A 26341-nucleotide genomic window follows, 5' to 3' on the forward strand; every position below is an offset into this window, starting at 1 on the left:
ATATTGCTCACTTCCTTGGAATGATATTACGCTGAGTACAAATTCTGAATTCTCCTACTTTCCGGTCAAGTCAACTATGAACTAACCTTTAAGTATATGCATTCTGTCCTCCTGTCTTTTTAGAGTTTTGCTCACATACAGGAGTACTACTCTAGATGTTATACTGTTATACTGTTGGATGAAGGCTTAGACATGGTAGTTTAATTGACATAAACCAGTAAAATGCTGGACTTCTAGAGCTCAATTTGAGAATTGAGATTTAGCCTTGGTTAACATTGCCTTCTCAAAGAACAAAAACAGAGAGCATCCTTCATGAAACTTAGTATAAGTCTCAGATATCTCTAGTAATTTTGAGATAAATATTTTAACCATAGTGATTAAAATGTTGATTTTGATCATACCATGTTGATTTTGATCGATTGATATTTATTTATTTATTTATTTATTTATTTATTTTTTTGGTGAATGGAAATGATGAGTGTCAGAAACTAAAACAGAAAGAAAAGAAAAATACAAGCAGCTTTTATAGTCTTGTGCCTATATTTTGTCCAAATATAGTAAAAGAAGCAAACATAGTCTCATGTTGTATGTGTGACTCACTTTGAGATACACAATAAAAAACACTGCTAAAACATTCTTTAAAGAACCAGGCATGGGAAGTACTACATTCTTATAATCCTAATGTTTGGGGGTGGGAGGTGGAGGAAGGAGTATCAGGATTTCAAGGCCAAACTCAGTTTTATATAATATTCAGAGCCTGGGCCACGTGAAATATGATCTTCTGGTAGGTAGGTAGATAGGTAGGTAGGTAGGTAGGTAGGTAGGTGGGTGGGTAGGTAGGTGGGTGGGTAGGTCGATGGATGGATGGATGGATGGATGGATGGAGATTTATTGACTGAAGCAAAACTTATGAATACAGAGTCAGTGTTTGCTCTCAAAAGCCTTCAGAGTATTAATGTTCACTGTGTGTATCTAATAGCCAATGTACACAGTCAAGACCTTTGCCCAGTGATCTTCCTATATCCGTTGTTTTGAAAGCTGTCCCTTAGTATATAAATGAGCACATGTGCTCCCACAGTGTGCATATGAAGGTCAGAGGGCCATATTCAGAGTGAGTTCTCTCCTTTTACCATGATGGTTCTGGGAAGTGGACTCAAGCTTGGTTACAGTGCCTCTGTGTGCTGAGCCATCACTGTGGCCCAAATACCCCTTCTGAGGAATATTTTTCACTTCTATTGTATCTATCTGTCATTCTACCCTTAAAATTTCTCAGCTGCCAGTTTCCTTCTTGGCTCCTCTAACAGCACCTTCATCTGCACTCTTATGATGCTACCTGGAATGTTAGAACCACTGTGTCTAGATCTTTCTTTCTAACCATAGAGATAGAATCTGTGCATACAATAACCCTTCTTACACCATCTCACTAGGTTGTGATCAGTCTCCTGGAAGGAAGAACCAGAATATAATCTGAAAGATTCTCATTTTCACCTCTGCTATCCCTCAGGTAATGCTGTTCACAATTTTTCTTTTGGTCTTTTGCACAGCTCTGCTGGCTTGCTTTCCTTTCTTCTCTCCATAAAGCTACTCCTGGCATGCACCACAAGCCTTGGCAAATCAGGAACATCCTTCCTCGCTTCTTTGTTCCCATACTGACTTCCCGTTTTCATTTAGACGGCAGCCCAGTTCGTTCTTTCTGGGTGAAGCTCCTGCCCTGTCTGAATCAGATCCTATCATTTGCCAGCAGTCTTCAGACACCATGGACTGCTCATTCAAAAAGCCATAGTAACCGCAGCTACTAACGGGATTTACCTTCACTGAAATCTCCATGAGAACAAGGGCATTACAAGACATCTATGTCCTAATAAATACCTTAATAACATTTTTACTGTAAAATGCATAGACATGGAAGAATATATATGTTGTATAATAAGTGAAACACCAAGTAGCTTTATCCAAACAAAGAAAGACCAATGAAAGCCCAATTCCTTGTCTTTCTCCAGTTACATATGTATACGAGGCATGAGTGAAAATATGCAGCTTAATATAAAGCTCTTATTATTATTCCTACTCTTAATTTTTAATTTTATTTTTAATTATGTAAATGGATTTTGTCTATGTGACTGCATGTATGTACGCACTTGCACACTCACAATGCAATGGCCAGAAGTGACTGAATGTTCCCTGTGGCTGGTTTGTGAGTTACCTAACTCGGATTCAGGAAACCTAGTTCTGGTTCTCTGCAAGAGCAGCAAACACTCTTAAAACCCCTAGGCTCTGTCTTTGGCTGCTTAATTCTTATTTATTTATTTATTTATTCATTCATTTATTTATTTATTATAATTATGTGGGGGCCACATGTGCTGTGGGGTATGGTGTCCACTTGCCATAGCACAGGTCTGTTTTCTTAGTCATCACCATGGACTTTTACACAGATTCTGAAGCGCAAACTCAGGACACCAGGCTTTTATGACAAATGCTGATCACTTTTATCCACTGACCCATCATGCCGGTTTGTACTTACTCTTCCCAGTAGAACATGGGTAGACAAGGTTAGTCAGAAAACTTTTAATAATTGAGTTCCTCTGCCAGGACCCAGATGGCAGAAGGAGAGGAAGTTGCCTTCTGGCTTTATATGGATACAGACACACATATGTGCACATACTCACAGACATACTAAATAAGTAAAGAGAATGTAAAGCACATAATATGGCTTAACTATACGAACAAAGTATCTCTATCTTCTAGCATTTTAAATTATATGAAAGGGTTCAGACTCCTCAAACTCACTCGATACATCTTCCTGTGGTCCACTCCTTTTACTGGACATTGCTTCAGAGTTTCAGCAATCAGTGTTGATGAGGGTAATTCTCATTTATTTCTTCTTCCATCAATGCTTTACTCCATTATATGTCTATTCAAAAATATTCTCCTCATCCAACCACAGATGGACACTGCTGTGGTTTGCCAGTTTCTTCTGTTATAATTAATCATGTCCTGACTAATACACTGAACATGTCTCCTCCCATTCATGTTCAAGACCTTTCCTAGACAGTACACTTTGCAAAAAAAAAAAAATTGCTCACTTAAAAGGTACAAACCCAGTCATTATTGCTAACGCCAAGAAGTGCTTGCTGACAGAAGCCTGATATAGCTATCTCCTGAGAGGCTCTGCCAGAGCATGAGAAATACAGAGCAAATGCTAGCAGCCAACCATTGAACTGTGAATGGGGTCCCATTGTAGGAGTTAGAGAAAGGATTGAAGGAGCTGAAGGGGTTTGCGACCTCATAAAAACATTAATACCAACCACTCAGAGCTCCCAGGGATTAAACCACTACCCAAAGAATACACATAGACAGACTGATGGCTCCAGGTGCATATGTAGCAGAGAATGGCCTTGTTGGGCACCAATGAGAGGAGAAGCCCTTCTTCCTGCCAAGACTGGACTCTCCCAGTGTAGGAATGTCAGGGTAGGGAGGCAGGAAGAGGTGGGTGGTTGGGGGATGGAATGTCCTCATAGAAGAAGTGGGAGGAGGAATAGAAGAGGAGGTTTTTAGACAGGAAACTGGGAAAGGAAACATTTTAAATGTAAATAAAAAATGTCCAATTAAAATAAAAGGTACAAACTCTCATGGGTAAGTTAATATTAAACTAGAAGCTATTTTATATGCTATTAGACATGCATACTTATAGTCGTTGATCTACCATATTTCATTATTCTTCATTTTTCCTTATATGGTATTACCTATGCAAAAAAATGTATACTTCATACTTTTAGCCTATTTTATTCAACTATGCATTCAGTAAATAATTGTTTTATCAAGTAAACCAATATGTGTCAGGAGATATACTGAGTACAAAAATGTTCAGTTTCATATACCTTTATTGCAACAGTTAATGAGAATCCACTTGAATGCTAACTGCATGCTCAGCATGAAAGCTCACCCAATGATCATCAGAAACTGAAAATCATTTGGACACTTTTAAAATAAAAACACACAGGAGGGATCTAGGAATGTAGTTTAGTGGTTGACTGCCTGCCCAGAATGTGAGCTCATTGGTTCCCTAATCTATGATACAGAGAATAATTAAATCAAATTAAATTAAATACAAAAACTAATAATAATACTAACAATAATAATACCACCAGCCAAAAGCCAGTGATAACAAACTTTTATTTACAAAACATAATCACTTGGGATTGGTGAGATGACTCTAATCATATGTAATATGAAAAATGTTTAATCTGGTTTTAGTTCATATTAAGAACAATTCATTCTGCTTCTCTCTCCCATTATCCTGGGAAAAGGTAGTATGGTTCTGTTTTTACTCTAATACCCTCAAGGAATACACTAAGGACAATGTGGGTTCATGCGGATGCAGCACCTTTTATTCTCTACTAAATGAAATTTGCAAAGTTGAACACAGTATCCCTTCTGCCTTACCAGAAGAATATTATTAAGTTTCACACCTTGACTATAAGGTAGGTGTCCCAGTGAGAAAATATTTACTGCTGACACACCTTAACAAATAAAAGCTGCTTAGTGACTATGCATGACAGGCTGCTGAAGGAATTTTTTTTAGTATACTTCCTGGTTCAGAAGCCCAGGACAGGCTATAAAAGCAGCATCAAATTAACATAAAAAATTATACTGGGATGATCTGAATGATGAATTTATTGGAATAGTTTAAGTTCCTTAAAAATTTGTGATTCTTTACTGATTTTTTTTTTAATCATGCACTGAACCTTAGTAGATAGGTGTGCTCATGCCAGTATCACTATGAACTACAAAGTATGCTCCCACTTCCTTTCTTAACATCAAGGCCTGTGCTCAGTACACACTAAGTGAAAAATGGTACAGATAGGAAGTTAAGGAAAATAGGGTGGGAAGTTAAAGAAAGAAGTCAGTGAAAAGCATCATTTAAGGTAGAAACAGTGCGATAAAGAAATGCCTGGAAAAAAGAAAAAGGAAAAAAGAAAATGAAATGCCTAAATGTAAGGCAACAGTGCAAGTTGATGATGATGTGGCGAAAGAAGAACCCTCCTCTATTGCTGGTGGGACTGCAAACTGGCACAACTACTATGGAAATCAATTTGGAGGTTCCTCAGAAAGTTGGAAATAGATCAACCTGAAGACACAGTTATACCCCTCATGAGCATGTACCCAAAAGAGGTCCCGCCATAGCAGCACATGTTCCACTGTGTTCATAGAGGCTTTATTTGTTATAGCCACAAGCTGGAAACAACCCAGCTGCCCCACAATGGAAGGATGGATACACAAAATGTGGTTCGTTTACCCAATAGAATACTACCTAGCTATTAAGAATGAGGGCATCGTGAATTTTGCAGGCAAAAGGAGACAACTAGAAGATATTATCCTGAGTGAGGTCCCAAAAGAACATGCATGGTATGTACTCACTAATAAGTGGACATTAGCAAAAAATGTATAGAATATACAGGATAAAATCAAGACAGTTAATAAACTGAAGGTCCCAACTGAGGATGACTCAATTTCACTTGGGAGAGAGAAGAAAGAAATCATGTGGGAGAGGGGAGTAGAGGGATGGAGGGACATGGAGGGGGAGAAGTTAGGAGGAGGAAAAGGGGGAACATCATCAGGTATTGGGGAGGTAGGAGTGAAGCTCTGAGGACCAGCAGAAAGAATGGAAACAGACAACCTCAGGAGAGAGGAGGTGCAGGGACCCTGTAGGATATACCAGAGACTTGGGCAGTGAGAGATGCTCAGGACTCAAACGGAGGCACATTACATGAAATGCCCTACAGTGGGGAGAGCGAACTTGTAGAGCCCATCTCTAGTACTAAGAAAGGGCATCAAGTTGAAGGAAGGGACTGCCATCCCACAGTCAAAAACTCTGACCCAGAATTGTTCCTGTCTAAAAGAACTATAGGGACAAAAATGGAGAAGAGACTGGGGGAAAGAGGGTCCAGTGATTTGACCAAATTGAGAGCCAGCTCAACTTGAGGCACCAAGGTCTGACACTATTACTGATGCTATGGTGTGCTTCCAGACAAGAGCCTAGCATGGCTGCCCTCTGGAGGCCCACTAAGCAGCTGAAAGAGTCAGGTGCAGGTACTTACACCCAAACAATGGACAGAAGCCAGAAACTCTGGGGGTTGAATTATGGAAAAGCTGGAAGAAGCTGAGGAGGAAGGTGACACCTTAAGAAGACCAGCAGACTCAACTAATCTGGATCCCCAAGATCTCTCAGATACTTCGCCTCCAACCAGGCAGCATACTCTAACTGGTCTAAGGCCACTGACACATATAGAACACAGATGACTAGTCTGAACTCAGTGATGGAAAAAGCACCCAATCCTCAAGAGATTTGAGGCCCCAGGGAGTGGTAAGATCTGGTGGGATGGGGGTGGGGGAAGATATCCTATTAGAGATGGGGAAGGAGGAATGGGATGAGGAACAGTCAGAGGGCAAACCTAAAGGGGTATAATGACCAGACTGTAAGAAAAGATTAAAGAATAATAATAAAAAAGGAAAAAGAAGGGAAAAATGTTCAAGAAATGGAGGTGAAAGGCATCAACAGCCAAAATAGGGTATATGATAATAAAATCAAAGCACTTCAGGAATAGATTGATATGAATAAGTGTGACATTCTTGGGGTGTGTAATAAATACTTACAAAAACCAATGATCAAAGCAAAAAGAATGAATTCTTTCTAGACTCAATTCTTTATCCACTCATTCTTAATCCTGTAGTCCCTTTTGATGGTTACTACATTTTTATCAATTGATAAAACAAATATTTGTGTTCATATTTAACATTGGTTTTGACTTTCTAAACAAAACTTTGACATCACCTTCCTAAATAACTTCCTTTCCTTTCAAATGATGGTATAATGTTCTTACCAACTCACAAAATAGAAGTATTTATATTATACTTCGAATTGCTCTTAAATCTTAACAAATTAATATTGGCTGGATATAGGTATCTCAGTAGAACCTAGAAATTCCACTCTTGGAAACATAATGATAAAATTATCTTGGCTTTTCTTTCAACACACATGATGGTCTTTAGATTAAGGAGATGACTAACAGCTGTCCAGACACCAGAAGCCTGAAAGAAGGACACATTTAACCTGTTTCCCAAGAATAGAATCAGTCTTTCATCCCTGCTTTGGTATTCAGCTTGTTTTCTCAAGATGACACAAAGACACCTACTATACCATTTCCTTCTGCCATCCCTTGATTAAACTCTACACCATCCACACCAAGGCCACCATGTGGAAGAGTTGTTACACAGTAGTAGTGGTAGTAGTAGTAGTAGTAGTAGTAGTAGTAGTAGTAGTAGTAGTAGTAGTTGTTTAGGTAAAGATAGCAGATATAAGTGGGTCAATTTCTGGAGGGTCTTTGTTTTATAGCCTAATAATTGACTCTGGTTGTCAGAGAGGTGTACATCTGGGAGGGGATAAAAACACAGAAATCTGTCTATCTGTCTATCTGGAGGACAAGGTAACTGGCTTAGGTTTTAAATATTTACATAAGGATGGTTGAATTTATACTCTAAAACAATTGTGTGTGAACAGACTAAGAAGTGTTAAAATATCTGCAGTACAGAGAGTAGCCCAATTTGCGGTTATCCTGTAGTTACCAGGAAAGTTTCTTCTGTCCTGTGTCATCTAAAGTTGGAAGTAGGCAGCATTCATTTGCTGAAGTCCTAACCCTTTCTTTAGACAATGGCTGTCCTTGGAGGTAGGGTCTTCAATGAGGTAACTAAGGTTAAAGGTGATAATATGGGCGGGCTCTATTATCTTTATAAAAGATTCAGACATAGGTCTAAAGGCAACTTGTGAGGCCATAAAGCAAAGGCAGTCATCTCGAGGGCCAGGAGTGGGGCCTCGGAAAAAGCACAAATTAAACCCACTATGGCCTTGACCATGAACCTCAAGAGTCCAGGACTTGAAGAAATGAATTTATGCCATCCTCTGCTTGGTAATAAAAATTCTGTGACCCTTGTTTTTTCAGTGCATACTCAGACATTAACATTTCTCCCTTGGTGTCCCTGTAATGACAATATTTTCAGGTAGCTTGATTCTTTGTCTGAAAAGTTGTTGACTACCCAAATGCAAAAAATAAATCAGCTTTCAATATACACAGACATATTAAATTGTTTCCTATGAAGTTTCTTGATTAAGTAGTTACTAATCAAAGAAAATTTAAGCTAATAATTGTGATCCCTGAGGATGTGATCATAGTGTGTACACATTTATAATTAAATGAATATTCAAAATGTGTCATTGTCTATTAATAGACAAGTTTTAATACCATAAGCACCAGATATTATTTCATCAAGCATACAACTAGTATGATTTCTATTCTTGATATAATAAATTCCTTTCTATTAAAAGCTTAAATGTGGTGTTTTCCAGTCTATGTTAACATATCTCAGAAGTCGGTCTGCCATAATTTCGTTTCCAAATGAAACAAAGCCAGGCATGGATCATCCTGTCATAAATCCCAGGATTTGGGAGGTTGAGGGTAGTAGAATGTGGATTGCTGTAACTCCTGGGATGGCAAGATCCTATCTCATATAAACAAACATATTTAAACGGATATATAGAAAATTAATGTACATTCAAATGAGACAGTAAAACACTCATATTTTAGATACGTCTTTATAGAAAGAGTAAGAAGGTAAGTTGAGTTTATTTCATGCTGAGCTTTAAAAGGTAACATACAGAAGGGAGGGGAAATCAATAGTTCAGATCATCTTGGTTTTAAAATCATCAGATAGCCTTCATGAGCCCTAGAGCTGAAGGGCCTGGACTCATGTTTAGTACTGATACTGGCCATGAGGTCTCAAATAGCAACTAAACCTGTCTCTCCCTCAGTTTCTGCATTTGTAAAATAGAGATCGTAACAATTTCTTCCATATAAACTTGGCATAAGAATTACATGAGGGCATATATGTGCTGATTTTACTGCATGACTCACAGAACATAATTACCCACAGTAATTGCTAATTAGAGTAGTGTGTTTGTGTATCAAGTCAATGGAAATAGGAATACATACATGGAAATATTAACATAATATAAGGAGTCAAGATAGCAAACAGTCTCAATATTTGTTTAGTATGTTTGCTTTGAGATAGATAGATATACTAGCTATTCTACAAGCCCAGTGAGTCTCAGTACACTGTGCCCTGGGTAAAGCAATTCTCAAGTAAGTTAGCTGTTATGCATAAAGCCATACAGGCTAAGTCAAGTCTACTTGATTCCAGTCTCTGAAAGGTACTAAAACTTCTATATAATATGAATTTAATCAATGACCAGATTTAGCACAGGTATGATTTTACATAAGGTATGAATAATAGAAATTATGTGCTAACATAAAGAGACATACTGTACATAATCAGTGGCTAATCTATGTTTATATTCTTAGTAAAAAAATATTTTATTTTATTTTATTTTAGAGGTATTAGTATTTTGTCTGCATGTATGTCTAAGCACCACTTGTGTGTCCTCAGAAGCCAAAAAGGGGTATCTGATCCATTGACCAGAGATGCCTGTGAGCTGACATGTGGGCACATGTTACTCTGGAAGAGCAGCAGTGCTCTGAAACTCTGAGCCATCTCTCCAGTCAAGACAAGGTATTTTGCTATGGTTAAGTTCTACACTTGAGAGCGGTTACTTCATGTACTCTGGATTACAGCCTCCTTGTTACTGTATTATGACAAGAATTATGGAAAAAAAGTGAAGAAAAATAAGTAGCAAATGAGAAGCTTTCAAAACTTGCCAGTACGAGCGAGAAAACAGAAGGCGAAGGGAGGAAAAGAAGCAAGAGGGAGGAAAGGAGAAGGGATGCTGGTTGCCAAAGTGCATATTCTTTTTCATGTTTATGACTTCAGCCACCTGAGGTACAAGCTGTCCATAGGGCCAATATAGACACAGAAGACAGGATGCCGAGCATAAAAATATCACCCAAATAGACCGAACAAACTACTGTTTGAAAAAGTGAGCCTTTCAAACTCACTAAAGGATGCTAATACAGATAATGCTTGAAAACAAATGATCTAGTCATGTTGTTGCTTTTTTCCTAATCACAATTTAACAAACAGATTTAACTTTTCTTTGTTCATCAATAGTCAACTAATAAAGAACAACAAAAAACTCAGTGTCTAGAATACCTCTAGGACTTGGGTTCTGTTTCTCTAAGCCTGCTGTAATGTGAATTTTTATTTTCCAAATACAGCAGTGTAGCTCCTTGAACTGAACAGCCTAAGCAATCTCAAGTGTTTACACATGTGCACACACTCACAGAGAGACAAAAAGACAGAAAGACAGATAGACAGACAAAGACACAGTGTGACAGAAAGAGACAGAGAGATAGAGAAAGAAAAAGACAGAAAGACAGACAGAGAAAAATACCGGGCTAAAAACCTGTTTAATATTGATTACATTTTAAAGACTTCTGTAAAGTTTCAAGCTCAATTGCTACAATCAATACTGTTCTATTGATGTGCATTTGTATCATTACTCACTAAAACAAGACTCTATAGGATGACAGGAGAAGGTCTTCATAGTCAGTCTTCTTTTATTTGTAGTAAATACCTTCAAAATCTCCATGTTATGAATGGCACATCTGTAAGATGAAGATACATAGATAGATAGATAGATAGATAGATAGATAGATAGATAGATAGATAGATAGACATAACTAGATAGATGCATAATAGATGATAGTAGATGAATAGATGATACATAGATAGATTATACATACATACATACATACAGATAGATAGATAGATAGATGCATAGATAGGTATAGATAGATACATAGATAGATAAATAAATACAAATATACATACAAAGATAGATAGAAATATAATAGATAGGTAGATAATAGGTAGATGGTAGAAGATAGATGATAAATGATACATACATATATACATAGAGATAGATACACAAATAGAGATAGGCAAATAGATGTATAAATACGTGCATACACACATACATACAAACATACATATATACACACATACATAGAGATAATACATAGAGAAAGACAAATAGATGTATACATGCGTACATACACACATACATATATACAAATATACAAAGATAGGTAGATAGAGATAGGCAGATAGATATGACAGATGGGTAGATAAATAACAGATGGTAGACAGATAGACAGACAGACAGATAATAGAAAGACAAACATGTTAAAATTTAACAATGTACTCACATGGTAGCTCACAGCTATCTGTAACTCCAGTTTCAGAGGTTCTGATACCCTCACACAGACATACATGCTGGCAGAACATCAATGATCATGAAATGAAAATAAAATTTACCAGAGCTCCCAGGGCAAAACCACCATCCCAAGAGGACACAGGAATGGACTATGGCTTCACCCACATATGTAGCAGAGAATGGCCTTGTCTGGCATCAATGGGCTTGATGTCCCAGTGTAGGGGAATATCAGGGCAGGGAGGTGGGAGGGAGTGGGTGGGTGTAGGAGGAAGCACCCTCAAAGAAGAATGGGGAGGAGGAGTGGGATAGTGGGTTTCTGGAGAGGAAACCAGGAAATGGAATAATATTGAAAATGTAAATAAAAAATGCAATTAAAAATTTATAAAGTGGAAAGGATGCACAAAATCTAAAGAACAGTTCTGCCAAAGAAAATTCAGTTTCAAAATAAGCTCTTGAAGAGAATCGGCATCATCAGCTAGAAGAGAAACAAAAGTTGAAGATTGCATTTGGTATCACTACATGCTTTTACAATATCTAAAGTCAAGGTTGCCCATACCCATGGTTGGTAAGGATGCAAAGAATCTCAGTGTCAGATTCTGCCCATTGGAACATAAAAAATTGCATGCACTGGGGAATCCACTGAGCAATTTGTTCTGTCAGAACCACCATTCCACTCCTGGGTAATTTTTTGAGATAAACAAAGCATATGTGTACACAAAGACACTGTACAATAATGTTTATAGTGGTTTTATTTAAAGTAACCAAAAACTGGAAAAGAGCCAAAATTTGTCAGCAAAAGAATAAACAGAATGTGACATTTCCACAGGCAGTCATGCTCTTCAGCAAAGTAAACAAACAAACAAACAAACAAACAAATAAAATGAACTACTGCCACTTGTAATCAAGGTAGTGAATTTATGGAAGAGAATGAAAGAAACAAGGTAGAGAAAATACCGTAGCATCCAATGGATATAAAATCCTAGACCAGGCAAACTAATTTTAGAGACAGAAAGTAGATCAACCAGAAGAGGAGGAGGAGTGAGGGTTTACACAAGAAATAGTATAAAGGAACTTTCAGTGTGTTAGACATATTATCTTTATTGTTGGGTGCGTTTCAGATGTGTATGTATAACTGACAAGGTTCTTCAAATTATGTACTTTAATATATATACTTTATTACATGGCAATTATACCTCATAAATCTGAGAGTTTTCCCCAAAAGGAAGAAAACACTGCCAGATATAATGACACCAATGAATCTCAGAGTAACTGTACTAAATTAAAACACACACAAAAGTCTACATACTGTGTGATTTTCTTTCTACAACATTCTGGAATAGGAATCAGTGTGAGCAGTGTTCAGATTAGGTTGCCTGGGAGTCGCAGAGGATGCTGCCTTCCCAGGAGCATAAGAAATGGATATGAAGGGTTTGGATGAAGAAGTGTTTGTTATCTTCCTTGTATTTATGGTTATACAGCTGTGTACATTTGTCATAATTCATGGAAATGTATTCATAAAAACAGGACGATAGTGAACTCAACAATATCTAATTCACATACCATTTTGTTGTGAGTTCTTTTGAGAAAAGTTAATGGGTCTCTCACCAGGTTTCTGTAATACTTTTGCAATAGTGAAGACTTATGTGCATCTTGCTGAATAGTAATTCTCTTAAGTGTATTCTCTTCAGACATAACAAACGTAAAAGACAGCAATGGCTTAATCCACAATATAAAAGTCAGTGCTTTAAAGAAAAAAGTCAGTGCTTTAAAATAAGGCTCTCCATATATGATTTAATCCCATGATCACCATGCCCCTTCCTTCCTCATTGTGATTTCACAGTCAATTAGTAAATACTAAATAATAAATACTCCTGAAGTTATCCCAAAGGGTAGGCATTCCAAATGAAAGCCCCTACCATCAGAGACCTTGCTATTCACTCAATCGTCATCAAACATTTAACTACCATGCTTGATGAAATTAAAAAGTAACAGACCAGAGAAAGAAAAAGATGCAATGAAAATGACATGCAGAACAAGAGAGCTTGGCCAACATTTTTTAAAAGGCACAGAAGTAAAGACTTGCAACCTAAGTGGAGATTGGCTTGGGTGAAAGTGGCAGGTAACAAAGGTGGTGACTTATTCAGACTGGTAGAAATGGTGGTGACTTTTAACTGGTAGAAATGTCACATGACCCATAGATAACAGTGCATTTGAGGAACTAAACAAATCATTGCACCTCAACTAATTGATATCAAACTGAGAGGAATGAACTTGTTGTGGCCATAAGCCACATCATGGTATCCAATAATGGAAGGCCGGGCTTTTCATTGAGCGCATTAGGAAATTAATTCATGGTCATAAAGGCTCTGTTACCTTAGAAATTATTGGGCTGCCAAAGTTAAGAAAAGACATTATTGTAAGTTATAAAAATTCTCATAAGAAATTAAAAAGTACTTAGCTGAAAATTAACCAAAAAGCAGGGCACAATATTCTTTGTAAATATAAATAATCTCTCCTGAATAAATTTTAGCATTGTGGAACAGATCACATGTTAAAATGAACCCATGTTGAAATGTGATCATTGAAAAAACACAAATTTATAGTTACTGTGACCAAAGGAAAGATTTCATTGTACCTGAAGCAGGCCCATATTCATTTGGCAAGTATTATGTTGTAGAAATAGTACCAACACCACAGAATAGAAAGACTAGGTTCCTAGATAGCAAACAGAATTCAGTACCCTAATCCTATATAGGATTAGAGAATGTAGTTTTGGAAGCTTCGGCTCCTCCTACTCTCCCATTGTCTGAATCCCATCCTTACATTGAAGCTTCAAACTCTTTACTGTCTCTCATCTCCCTTTTTAAAATCCATATTTCAAACTGCTGCAAACCTAAGAACTAGTCATAGCCCAATCTACTTAAATGTTTTGATGACTTCCCTTTGACTAGCCAACTAGCTGCAACCATTGTCACTCAAATTCGCTATAGCCAACCTGTGGATCTGTGTTCCTCCCTACTTTGCCTTTTGCCAAGGCTCCTCCTCCAGGTGAAATCTACCTGCGTCCAACACCTTTCTTATTCTCCCGGACACAGTCTAATCAGAACATAATTAATTCTTCTATGAAATTTCTCTGAGGGATCAAAGCTGAATGCATTTTTGTGCTTCTGTTTTTTCCACAGCATTATGGCAATTACAAACCTTGACTCCATCCTGACTACTGTATGTGTCTGCCTTTCCAGTAGATTGTTTATGTTTGAGGGTGGGGATATTGAATTCTGTTTGTTTTCTGGGTACCTAATTTTTTTTCTATTTTCTTTCTGTGCACTTAGTATTATCCCTATAACTTATTTCGAAGTTAGTATAAATCAACTTCATTTGTAAGTCATAACCATTTTATCTAAATAAGATAATGCTTCTTAAATTATTTATGATGTACTTATTTTTAGTTTATGTACACTGGTGTTTTGTCTGCCTGTATGTCTGTATTAGGGTGTTAAAGCCCCCGAAGCTGGAGTTACAAACAGTTGTCAGCTGCCACATGAGTGCTAGAAATTCATCCAAGGTCCTCCGGACCCAGACACAGCTCTTAATCACTGAGCAATCTCTCTACCCCAGGAAGTATAATATTTTCAAACAGATTCCACAAATTTGAGACAAAACAAAATGACAACAACCAAACAAACAAACAAACCAAAAACTCTGAAATAATATATAGTATGTAAACATAGAAGTTGTCAAATGCTTTCAAAATTAAATCACCAGATCTGGAAGATGTCAGCCAACACAGTTAGAGCAAATGGAGATACACTACCTAGATGTTTTCCACAAATAAAATATTTTGTATTAATAATGTAAGATTTTCACATAATTTGGGAGTAAGCAAATATGGTTCTCACATCACAACTCTTGAAACTGATGCATAGATGCATGAATAAACTTGCTCTCAACAAAACTGAGATTTGAACACAAGCCATGCCAAAGCCCAAACACATGTTTAACCCCATAATCTATGCTGTGAAGTTCTCCCACACTCAAAAATCAAAGGTTCTGTGAAGTCAGGAACAGTCCATGCAAACATAAGTACAGATCCAGCGCCAGTCAGAGGACTTGGTTAAGTTTCTAGGAATTCATAGATTCTTAAAGTCATGCCCTTTGTTTATATACATATGACAATCTTGGTGGTAAGAACAAATTAAAATAGGTAACATTTAATGATTGAAGGTAGATTAGAGCAAAAGAGATGGCTGAGCAGTTAAAAGAGCATACAGCTCTTGCAGAAGGCCAGAGTTTGGGGTCCCCACCATCCATATTGGTGGACTCATAACACCTAAAAATCTAGCTCTAGGGTATCTCACACACTTTTCTGGCTTCCACACACATGCAGATTAATAACTAAAAAATAAAAAATAAATCTTTTAAAAATGTATTACAAATAGACAGGAGGTGATAGCTTTAATCCCAGTGTTTGGGAGGCAGAGACAGGTATATGTCTGAGTTCAAGACCAGCCTGGCCTACAGAGCAAGTTTCATGACATCCAGGGTTACAGTTATCTCAAATAGAAAAAAAAAAGCAAACCAAAGAAAAATAAAGCAAAACAATAAAACAAAACAACAGAAAACTTATTACAATTCATTTTGTCCCATAATTTCAATACATTTCTAATGCATTTTGAACTACTTAATGAGTTCTGTAGAAAACCACCATGATTGAACTAAGAGTAGTCACAAGGATGTGGCCCTCCATGCTATGAGCTGATTCTACCACATAGAGATCACAATTCACCACGTTGTTTTAAAATACAGGACGGAAAGTTTAGGGAGATCTGCTCTTTGAAGTGTACTTGAGTGAATGGGCAATAACATGTTGAGTTACTTACAACAGAACCCAAATATGTAAGCCTGGAGATTTGCGCCTGACGCACCAGGGACTAGTTCTCACATACAGTTTGTGAGCTAGGTGTTCCTTTCCAGACCAAGTGCAAGGGAATATGGCTTTGCCTGTAGCACCAAGGTTTTAGCTTTCATTTAGGGACCTGCAGCTTGAAGCACTGGATCAGTACCTGGAACATCTTTGGTTCCTTTTTGACTCTGAGCCATGTGGCAGCACCTGAATTCCCAGCTTTGACCTCTATGAATGTTGGACTCAACTTATTTCTTTCTACATCATTTATGATGTTTATGAGAAAAGGAGAATATTAATACTGACTACATAGGATTATTATAAAGACATGAAAATTGTCTAGAGCTATATCATCCACATATTAAGAACTCAATATTAACCAAAATGTGTGTGCGCGCGCACGTGTGTGCGTGTGCATGTACATGTGCTATTGGACATATGTGTATTTGAGTCCTTAATGGTTCAATTATGTGATTAAGTCATGTCTGTAAGCTACCCATACCTGCATGTGTATGAGTGGCAGAACTGACAAAGAACAGGATACTTCTTTACAAGGAGAGAATTTAAATTTAAAATTTACAATTTGCAGTCGCAAATTGTTGCTACCCACACAGGGAAACTTCTTTTTAAATATGGTGTTGTTTAGTTTTTTACTAAATTAGTTTTTGTGCTTATATACAGAAGCTCATATATATGATTGTGTACATTGACATATGTGCATGAATGGTGAACGGAAGACAAACAGGTGTTGTTCCTCAGGCACTGTACACCTTGTGTTTCTAAGACAGGGTTTCACTTAAGTCTGGGGCTCACAGATTGAGCCTGACCGGCACACAAATGCCACAAATCTCTGCATGTCTTGAGATCATAAGAGTCAGCGCCGGCATGCCTGGCTTTTCAATACTACTTCTAGGGAAACTCATATCCTCATGTTGTGTACTTTACCACTTTACCAATGAAGATATCTCCTCAGATCCATATTTAATTCTTTGAAGAATGGTAAAAATTATGGAACTTAAGTAGATGTTGTGGCGCAATTTATAGAACAGGTATCAATAACCTCAACATACATGATCTGCCATTATCAGGAAAGGTACTCATTGTATGGTTTGGTGGAGTTGATTTAGAGGGATTAGCTATTCTTATCTCTACCTCCTGGATTAGGGTTACCAAAGACTTTCTGGCATGCCAAATTTAGACACTCCCATCTTTGGGAAATTGGTTACATATCCAGCAGGGTATGCTGGCTAACTCCTGCAATACCAGCACAGGAAAATTCTATGAACCTGCACTACCCTGTGTGTAAAAACAAAGAACTGAGGATGTAGCTCGCTTTGTAGAGTGCTTACCTTGAATGCACCATCGCCATCATCACCTAAATCAGGTGTGATGGAATATACCTGCAATGGCAGGACTAGAGAGATAGAAGAAGGAAGGCTAAAAATTCAATGTCATCCATTAATTTAGCATTCTCAAGGCCAGGGCAGTATAGGACCAAAAAAAATAGTAAAGAAAAATTAAGAAAGAAGAAGATTGGCCAAGTAGACAAAATGGACAAAGATGAAGAATCAGAATCCACAGTTTACAACTAAGATTCTTCCTTTCAAATTGTGCTTTGATCTTAGGATGAGAGCCCTCTATTAGAAAGATGGCAAACATAGTAATCAATAGTTACACAGATAAAAACGACTGTGAAGCCAATAATGGCTCACCAGAACCAGTATCAGCAGCTATACCTGGACAAAGGGTAATAAATACAGAAGCACCTATTAAGTGCTCAAAACACTATGGTGATGTTGGGAGCACAGGCCATGGTAGGCAAGTACTCTACCACCAAACAATATCCCTAACCCTATAAAAGTATTTTTTACAACTACAAAGCAAAACTTTCAAAATCCTGATGTTATGCACCCAGGGATGGTTTGTGTAATTCTTATAGTAATCTCCAAACTGAGAATCAGTTTTCAACTAGACAGTGGCGACATTTTAAAAACTTATATCCAGTGGGCCTAGCATAGTCAAAGTTAGAATAGGTACTTTAATAGCCATTAAACATTCATGACCTGTAAACATGCAGGTTTCGAAGACACAGACCCAAAGGTCAACAAAGACTCCACAGACAAAAGGAAAGTTCTCTTTATATTATACTATAATTAAAATGTTGCTTTACAAACTAGAATTACTTGTAGAATTTATAGAAATAACAAAGACCTTGAAAATAATAAATCAAAAAATAATGGATACTTACTGGGTTCACAACACTGTATATATGCCAATGTTTAAGATGCTTCCATCTAATAGAAAAAGGACAGCATTTTCAACAAATGGTGCTGGTTCAACTGGAGGTCAGCATGTAGAAGAATGCAGATTGACCCATTCTTTATCCTTGTATAAAGTTCAAGTCCAAGTTGATCAAAGGCCTCCACAGAAAATCAGATGCCCTGAAACTAATAGAAGTGAAAATACAGAAGAACCTCAAATACATAGGTATGGGGGAAATTTTCCTGAAGAAAACACCAGTAGCTTTTGCTCTAAGATCAAGAATTGACAAATGGGACCTCATAAAACTGCAAAGCTTCTGTAAGACAAACTGTCATTAGCACAAATCAGCAACCAACAGACTGGGAAAAGATTTTTACCAATCCTCTATCTGATAGTGGGCTAATATACAATATATACAAAGAACTCAAGAAGTTCGACTCCAGAGAGCCAAATAATCCTATTAAAAATGGGTACAGAGTTAAACAAAGAATAGTCAGCTGAGAAATATCGAATGGATGAGAAGTATTTAAGGAAATGTTCAACATCCTTAGTCATCAGGGAAATGCAAATCAAAACAACCCTGAAATTCCACCTCACACCAGTCAGAATGGCTAAGATCAAAAACTCAGGTGACAGCAGATGCTGGTGAGGATGCGGAGAAAGAGGAACACTCCTCCATTGTTGGTGGGATTGCAAACTGGTACAACCACTCTGGAAATCAGTCTGGAGGTTCCTCAGAAAATTGGACATTGTACTACCGGAGGACCCAGCTATACCACTCCTGGACAATTACCCAAAAGATGCTCCAACATACAGCAAAGACACATGCTCCACTATGTTCATATAACTGTCTTAAAATTACCAACATGTCTTTCGACAGAGAAATTGATACAGAAATTGTGGTACAGCTACACAATGGAGTACTATTCAGATATTAAAAACAATGATTACATGAAATTCTTAGGCAAATGGATGGAACTAGAAAAATATCATCCTGTATGAGGTAACCCAGTCACAAAAGAACACACATGGTATGCACTCACTGATAAGTGAATATTCGTCCAAAAGCTGGGAATACTCAAAAAATAATTCATAGACCATATGAAGCTCAAGGAGAAGAAAGACCAAAATGTGAATGCTCAGTCCTTTTTAGAAGGGAGAACAAAATACTCACTGGAGGAAATACAGGGAGAAAGAGTGGAGCAAGGACTGAAGAAAAGGTCATCCAGAGACTGCCCCACTTGAGGATCCATCCCATCTGCACCCACCAACCCCCAACACTATTGCTGATGCTAAGAAGTGCTTTCTGACAGGGACCTGATATGGATGTTTCCTGAGAGTCTCTGCCAGAGCCTTACTGATACAGATGAGGATGCTTGAAGCTAACCATTAGACTGAGCATAGAGACCCCAATGGAAGAGTTAGATAAAGAACTGAAGGAGCTGAAAGGGTTTGCTACCTCATAGGAAGAACAATATGAACCAATCAGACCCCCTCCTCCAAGAGCTCCCATGGACTAAACCACCAACCAATGATTACACATGGACGGACCCATGAATCCAGCCACATATGTAGCACATGGCATTGTCGGGCATCAATAAGAGAAGCCCTGTTCTAGTGAAGGCTCATTTTCCCAGTGTAGGGGAATGCCAGGGTGGGAGTGGGAGCATCTTCATATAATCAAGGGGAGGAAAGGGGGAGGGGAGGAGTAAAGGAGATAACATTTGAAATGTAAATATATAAAATATCTGATTAAAATAAAAAAAAGTTGCTGCCATCCTCTTGCTGAAAATCTAATCTGTTTTGAAGTTTAAAAACGGAGCACTCAGAATATAGTTATAATTTGCATGCTGAGTGTTTAAAATAAAAAACATCCCTAAAATTATTTTGCACTAGCCCATAAGCTTATAGCCAAAATTGCAGCATAAAATGTCTCTTGAAAATCTTTACAGTGACCTTTTGGTTAAGGGCTGTACCTTCCTAAAGCTTGCTGAGAACATCCCCATAGTTGTAGACCCATAAATGAAGAGGAAGAAGACCGGCAAGGAGAAAGCCAATTACATCAATTTCACCATGCTTTGGAAAGCTTATAAAGCAATCCCCAGTGCAACCAAGGGAATGCAACTTTGAGTTGGTCAAGGTCTTCAGACACAGGAAATCAGGTGGCCTGAGTCAGAAGGGAGAGAACCGAGGGAACTGCTGAGGGGTGGAGCAGGAAGATGGTTATGAGTAAATGGATCTCCAAGGTGGAGGAATTCTACATCCTTGTGAAAAGAAACAAGTCACCTGTAAAATAAGTCATCAAGGAGGATAAAGAAACGAAAGCCCTAACAGGAAATTCTGCCATCACTGAAGACTTCTATTTGCAGAATATCCCACCATGTTTTGAGCTTCAACCCTTTTCCTCGGATGAAAACTAATATTGTTTTGCATATTGTAAAGGAGTACTTTCGTTCCATTTGCAGATCCCCTTAAACACACATCCCCTCATATACTCTAAGATCTAATCACGTACTGATTCATTGCCATTAGACACTGAATGACTTTCACTTTATCCAAACATGGTTTAACTCAACATCAATAAGTCAAATGTTCCAAAAGAAACTGGCCCTTTGACTCCCATATACAATCGTCACCAACAGCATCACTAGAAGGTGCCTAATCTCCAAAAGTCTGAAAGAGTACAGGGGTGCAAACGGGTAAAGGTCACAGCGGGGAATGCTTCTGCACCAAGCACCAAACCTCACTCTTCCGTAGTCCTTTAATGTTCAGTCACATGTACTAGCTTGGACCCAGCCTCCCTACTTCAACCCTCTAGGGAACTCCTCAAAACCACCAAAAGATCTTGGCATCACTTCACCAGCAAGAGCCTCTGAAGCTTTCCAACCACCCAAACAAATGCAGGGCAGGTTCTAATTTCCTTTTCCAAGTTTTCTAAGGTGAAGGGCTTGAACATTCTCAAGCTTCAGCAGCCTTCAGCCTTTTTTTTTTTTCAGCCCACCTGGGCTGGCAGAGGCCTAGAGTGATCTGCTTTGAATTGTATCTGGCCTAGAGATCAGGGTGCTCAGCCTCTCAGCCACTCTCTTGGGGGAACTGAGGCTCCCTGTGCAGGACAGTGGCCTGGTGTAGAGTGGGTCATTCTTGGGCACTGGGTGCGAACGTAGCGACTCACCCATGCCAGCGGCTCCGGAACTCCCGCGTCGCACTCAACTGTAAGGCTTGCGCCTCATCGCAGCTGCAAATTCCCACCCGCCCTGACAGCGGTGTCCAGCAGTGCACCGTCCCGGGGCCAGCCAGGAAGTTTGCAGGCAGCCTGGATGTTGGGTGGGGCTCCAACGAGAGGTGGCACGGGGATTTTGTTGTTTTGTTCGTTTGTTTTCCCGGATCTCTAGCAAAGATTTTGGGGGACCATATGCCGGGGAGAATATTAGCTTCGCTCAATGGCGACAGGGCTGGAGCCTGACTCTCACAGAGAGATCGATTTACTAAACAAACTGAATCGTGGGTGGGGATGTTAAACAGTAACTAGCGAGTCTCAATGAAAACTGAAAGCAGCGAGGCAGCCTCCGCCCGTGAGCATTCGTTTCCTGGTTCCCCATACTTGGGGTTCACCGGCCAGCTACTCCTATAGCCTTCAGGCTTGGACCGAAGTGGCTGTCTGGGCTTTCGCAGCCATCCCTCAGTGACTGCCACACGCCTCATTCTGACTTCCAGCAGGGCGTGGACCCCCGTGGCTTGACGCCTCCAGCTGGAGCTAGTCGCTCCCCACCTCCCTGACTGGGGAACCCTGGCAGGTTGAGCTATGCTGCACGTCCGAAACCAAGGATCTTCCCCTCTCCTTGGAACCAATCTGGTCAGGGCTGCATTTATTCAGGCTAAAAAACGTTTTAGAACAAGTGTCAGGGAGATGCCTGTGATCCTATGATGCCAATCTAAGTCATTGCCCTGGAGGTTCAGAAAAAGGGCGGAAGGTATTCTTCAAGGGGACTAAATGGGTTCCTGAGGGCAGGATTGCAGCCGCACCGCTAGGGGACCCGACGACCACATTTTTAATTTTTTTTTTTAAAGATTTATTTTATTTATATGAGTTTACTGTAGCTGTCTTCAGATACACCAGAAGAGGGCATCAGATATTGTGAGCCACCATGTAGTTGCTGGGAATTGAACTCCGGACCTCTGGAAGAGTGACAACCATTTTATTTTTTAAATTGCACTTTGGGCCTGTGAGCCCACAGCCTCCTGGGTGCCCTGTTTCTGCAAGAGTTCTGGGCAGGGAAGGGAAGGGAGAAGGCATTTATTTCTCTTGCAGATACTCCTGTGGTTTCTAGTCAATAATCTTTTTACATATGTATCAGATGGGAAAACTTTCCTCTCTCCCTCTCATACCTTTGGCACCTTTCAGAACCTTCTTCCTTATGAAATGATATCTGACATACCTGTGCTACAGCTGGTCATCTTGGCCAGGAGATTGTGACAGGAAAAGACAAATCTGTGATTTTCTTTTTCAATCTCATCTGTTTAACATCCTGGTTGCAGGAATGATAGGCTTCAGGTGCAACAAGTATTTAAGCTCATGAGATAAACAGTTACCTAATCCACAGGGTTTTCTTTTCTGAACAGGGATTGGCTGTTAATTTGATATTGCAATAATGCCAGAGAGATCAAAGAACTAGGTGTGTGTGTGTGTGTGTGTGTGTGTGTGTGTGTTTCCTTTTTCTTTTCAGATAGGATTTCTAAACTTTCTCAGTTTTCTCCTTTTGAATATCTTGTTGAAAGGGTCTTTTTAAGAACAAGAAGTTACCTGTTTTAGAAATAATAACAAAGGAAATATATCACATATGGTTTTCCTTAAATGGAGTTTCCAGAGCAAAACTCATTCTTTGGGTGCTCACTGCCCATGAGATCTGGCAAACAATGTGAGGAAAGTGGCTTCCATCCAGGTCATCTCGAAATACCAGCCAGAGTCAGGTTCAGCAGCAGCGTTAGAATTAACGGGTTACATTGATTATGCAAATCTCCCACAGGTGCGTTGTTTACAGTCTCTTGGTGAACATCCTCTAAAAACATTTTTTTCAGACTTTCAGATCTCCTGAGTGAAAATTGTTTAATACAAACGTGTAAACGCATAACTAGCATAAATTAGCATAACTCTCTGAAAGGTTGAGCTTTTCCTTTCCCTTCACAAAAGCTGAGACTTCACCCTATTGCTTCCAGCAAGGAAATGTTGTTGGACTTGAAAGGACTCATTATTTCACTGTGGATCCACGATATTAGAAGGTTTGGTTTTGCATGATCAATGCCTTCTGGCTGTGTGGTAGAATCTCTCTCTGATCCACCGAGAAATGCACTTTGGATCTGTTCAAAAGGTATGTTGACAATGTATAGAACCTTGGCCAGAGAACGGAATCAACAGCCTTTCTACTAATGAAAATAGACACAGCTAAGACCATCACTCAGGAGGTAAAATGTGTGAAGTGTTAAACACCACGGAGAAGAATTATTGGATTTCTTTCAGTGGAAAACGCACTGAACAAGGACAACTTTTTGGGTAAGAACGTTAAGGGAGTGGCTTTAGAGAAATGTCTGAATGCAAGCTATTACCGGGTAAAAAGAAGGTGAAAAGGTCACCCTAGTGCTGGAGCTTGGCAGTTTTACCAGGTAAAGCCAAAAGAGAGAGCCACAGACCATAAGTTCAGAAAGAGTTACTGAACCTACTTTATTACGACCATCCATGGCCTGGGTTTCAGTTGCTGAAGATGAAAAGTATCCGCTATGCAGAGCTGTTCCCTTATGCCCTGCTGAGATGGAATGTGGACCCACAAAGAGCAGGGAGAGATTATCCAGAGACTGTTTCAGGAAAAAGATTCTGGGAAGATACATGATGTTTTATTTTGCTACTTGCTGGCAGGAGAAAAATTATACAAGCATATATATGTCCCATCTGCCCCCCCCTTAAATTTATTCTTTATATTTTTAAACAGTCCAGACATTATCCCCCTCCCGATCCACCCGACTGTTCTACATCCCACACTGCCTCTGCCCTATCTCCAAGAGGGTGCTCCCACCTCCATCTCTATCCCAAAAGAACTCCCCACTCCCTGGGGCCCCAAATCTCTGGAGAGTTAGGTCCATCTTCCCTGACAGAGTCCAGACCCAGCAGTCCTCTGAATGTGGCTCAAATGTGGCTTCAATACCCTTGTCATGTCACTTTCTTAGCGAAGATCTCATTCAGCCTGAACCTTTTTTTCCTTTATCCCACTCTAATTCCGAATGCCCCACTGATTGTCTTAAAAGTCCATTTTCCCAAGAACAGTCAGGACACAGCTATTTATAAAACAGTATCCTTGCCAGGGAAGCCAGCTGACTTGCTGGTGGTGCAGAGTGAGATGTTGTCTCCTTGTGAGCACCAATAGCAAAAACACAAGGCCTGCTCAGTCCCCCAGACCCAAGCTTCCATGGCTTGCTGCTGGAGGCAAATCCAGACCAACCAGTGGCCACGAATTTAAAAAACGTCGAATCACTTGATGGTATCACAGAAGTCCGATCCTGACCAGGGCCAGTTGATACTACTTCTACCTTTGCCGTCCATATTAAAAACCGTGATCCTCGGAGTACTTTCTCTGGTACCCAGGCCTCAGTTGGCTGCTGGGGCTGTGAACAGGAATAACAGCCCAAGCTAGCTCACCTTCACCTACAAGAGGAGGACATTCAAAGAAAAAGTATGAAGCTCAAAAATACACACACACACACACACACACACACACACACACACACACACACCAAACCCCCCCCCCCAACACACACACTACTACACCCTCTAAATCTTGGCAAAGCCTAGTAACATTTTAAAAGATACTTGCCTGTAAAAGACCTGTGCTGAAATAAGTCCTGAGCTCTGCTAGGTTTGAAAGGACACACCACCGAGGAAGCTGTGTTAGACCCTGGGTAGAGAACTGGATAAAACTGCCTCTGCTCATATTTCTAAAACTCCCTGGAGACCCTGGTATGCTTTATGCATTGGTAGGAAAGGACAAGACTCATTTCACTGGGCTTGGGGGACAGGGTGTGGAGGTGGGGCGCAGAAGAGAAGGTCAGGGCTGCAAGGTGAAAATGAGAATAAATGCAGCACCAGCATGGTCTGAATTGCAGGCCCCATACACTATGCTTTCTCAGGTGATCAAGGTAACTCTTAGGGGGATCCACAATACTGTAGTTCCCTAGTGCAGCCTAAGGGTAGTCCACAGCCTGCCAGCATGGGGGCCATTTGCTGACTCTGGACAGTGACCTATAGAGTTTGGTCCCTGAATCCGAGGCAGTAGCATCCATATTTTTCATCTCAGGTACCTGCTGTTTGTCTATTCGAGCTTTTTACATCTGTCTTTCCACAGTTTCAACGTTCTAGTGGTACAAGACACAAAAGAAAGGGAAGTGGATGAAAAGAGGAGAGAGGCAAAGCAGGGAAAGGGAATTAGTACAGCAAGCAGGTTAAATCTCAGCATACTAACTCATTAGGTCTCTCTCATCGTCCATCCCAAAATAAAAAGGAATCAGACATTTTCCACCTTTTGAGACTTAAAAACATTTAAACTACAGACATCACATTAGGGACCAACTGGCCATCCAACTTGGCTCCACTCTGACCCAGATTAAAATGATTTTATCTTTGACACTCAAGCCAGAGCTCAGGAGGACCAGTTTATATGAGAAAGAACACGAGACTGCTTCTGAAGCACTCCTACCTGTTCATAAAAATGCAAAGACCAGGTTTCAAATTGAGCATCTAAATTGAAAACACTCTATGTTATGCATCTGACAGAGACACTGTGAAAATCGAACACTTAATAATTCTCAGTGTCAGCACATGGTTATTGTGCCAAAAAAGCAAATTACTAGGATGGACCCTTCCCCCTCCTCTTTGTAAATTTCCTGTTGAAGTATTGATTGCCAAGGTC

At 39.4% G+C, this 26341-nt stretch overlaps 1 protein-coding gene across 1 annotated transcript in view; it reads right to left on the reverse strand.

Annotated features, from left to right (window-relative positions):
* Window positions 1–21872, reverse strand: part of Hnf4g (hepatocyte nuclear factor 4 gamma) — a 140262-nt gene extending 118390 nt beyond the window's left edge. Inside the window, exon 1 of the mRNA XM_032898623.1 lies at window positions 21562–21872. Within this exon, the coding sequence (XP_032754514.1) occupies window positions 21562–21565 (4 nt within the window). The 5' untranslated portion in view covers window positions 21566–21872. The remainder of the gene's footprint in view (window positions 1–21561) is intronic.
* Between the last annotated feature and the right edge of the window lie 4469 nt (window positions 21873–26341).

The sequence above is a fragment of the Rattus rattus genome, chromosome 3 (genome assembly GCF_011064425.1).
Source record: "Rattus rattus isolate New Zealand chromosome 3, Rrattus_CSIRO_v1, whole genome shotgun sequence".
Lineage (NCBI taxonomy): Eukaryota > Metazoa > Chordata > Mammalia > Rodentia > Muridae > Rattus > Rattus rattus.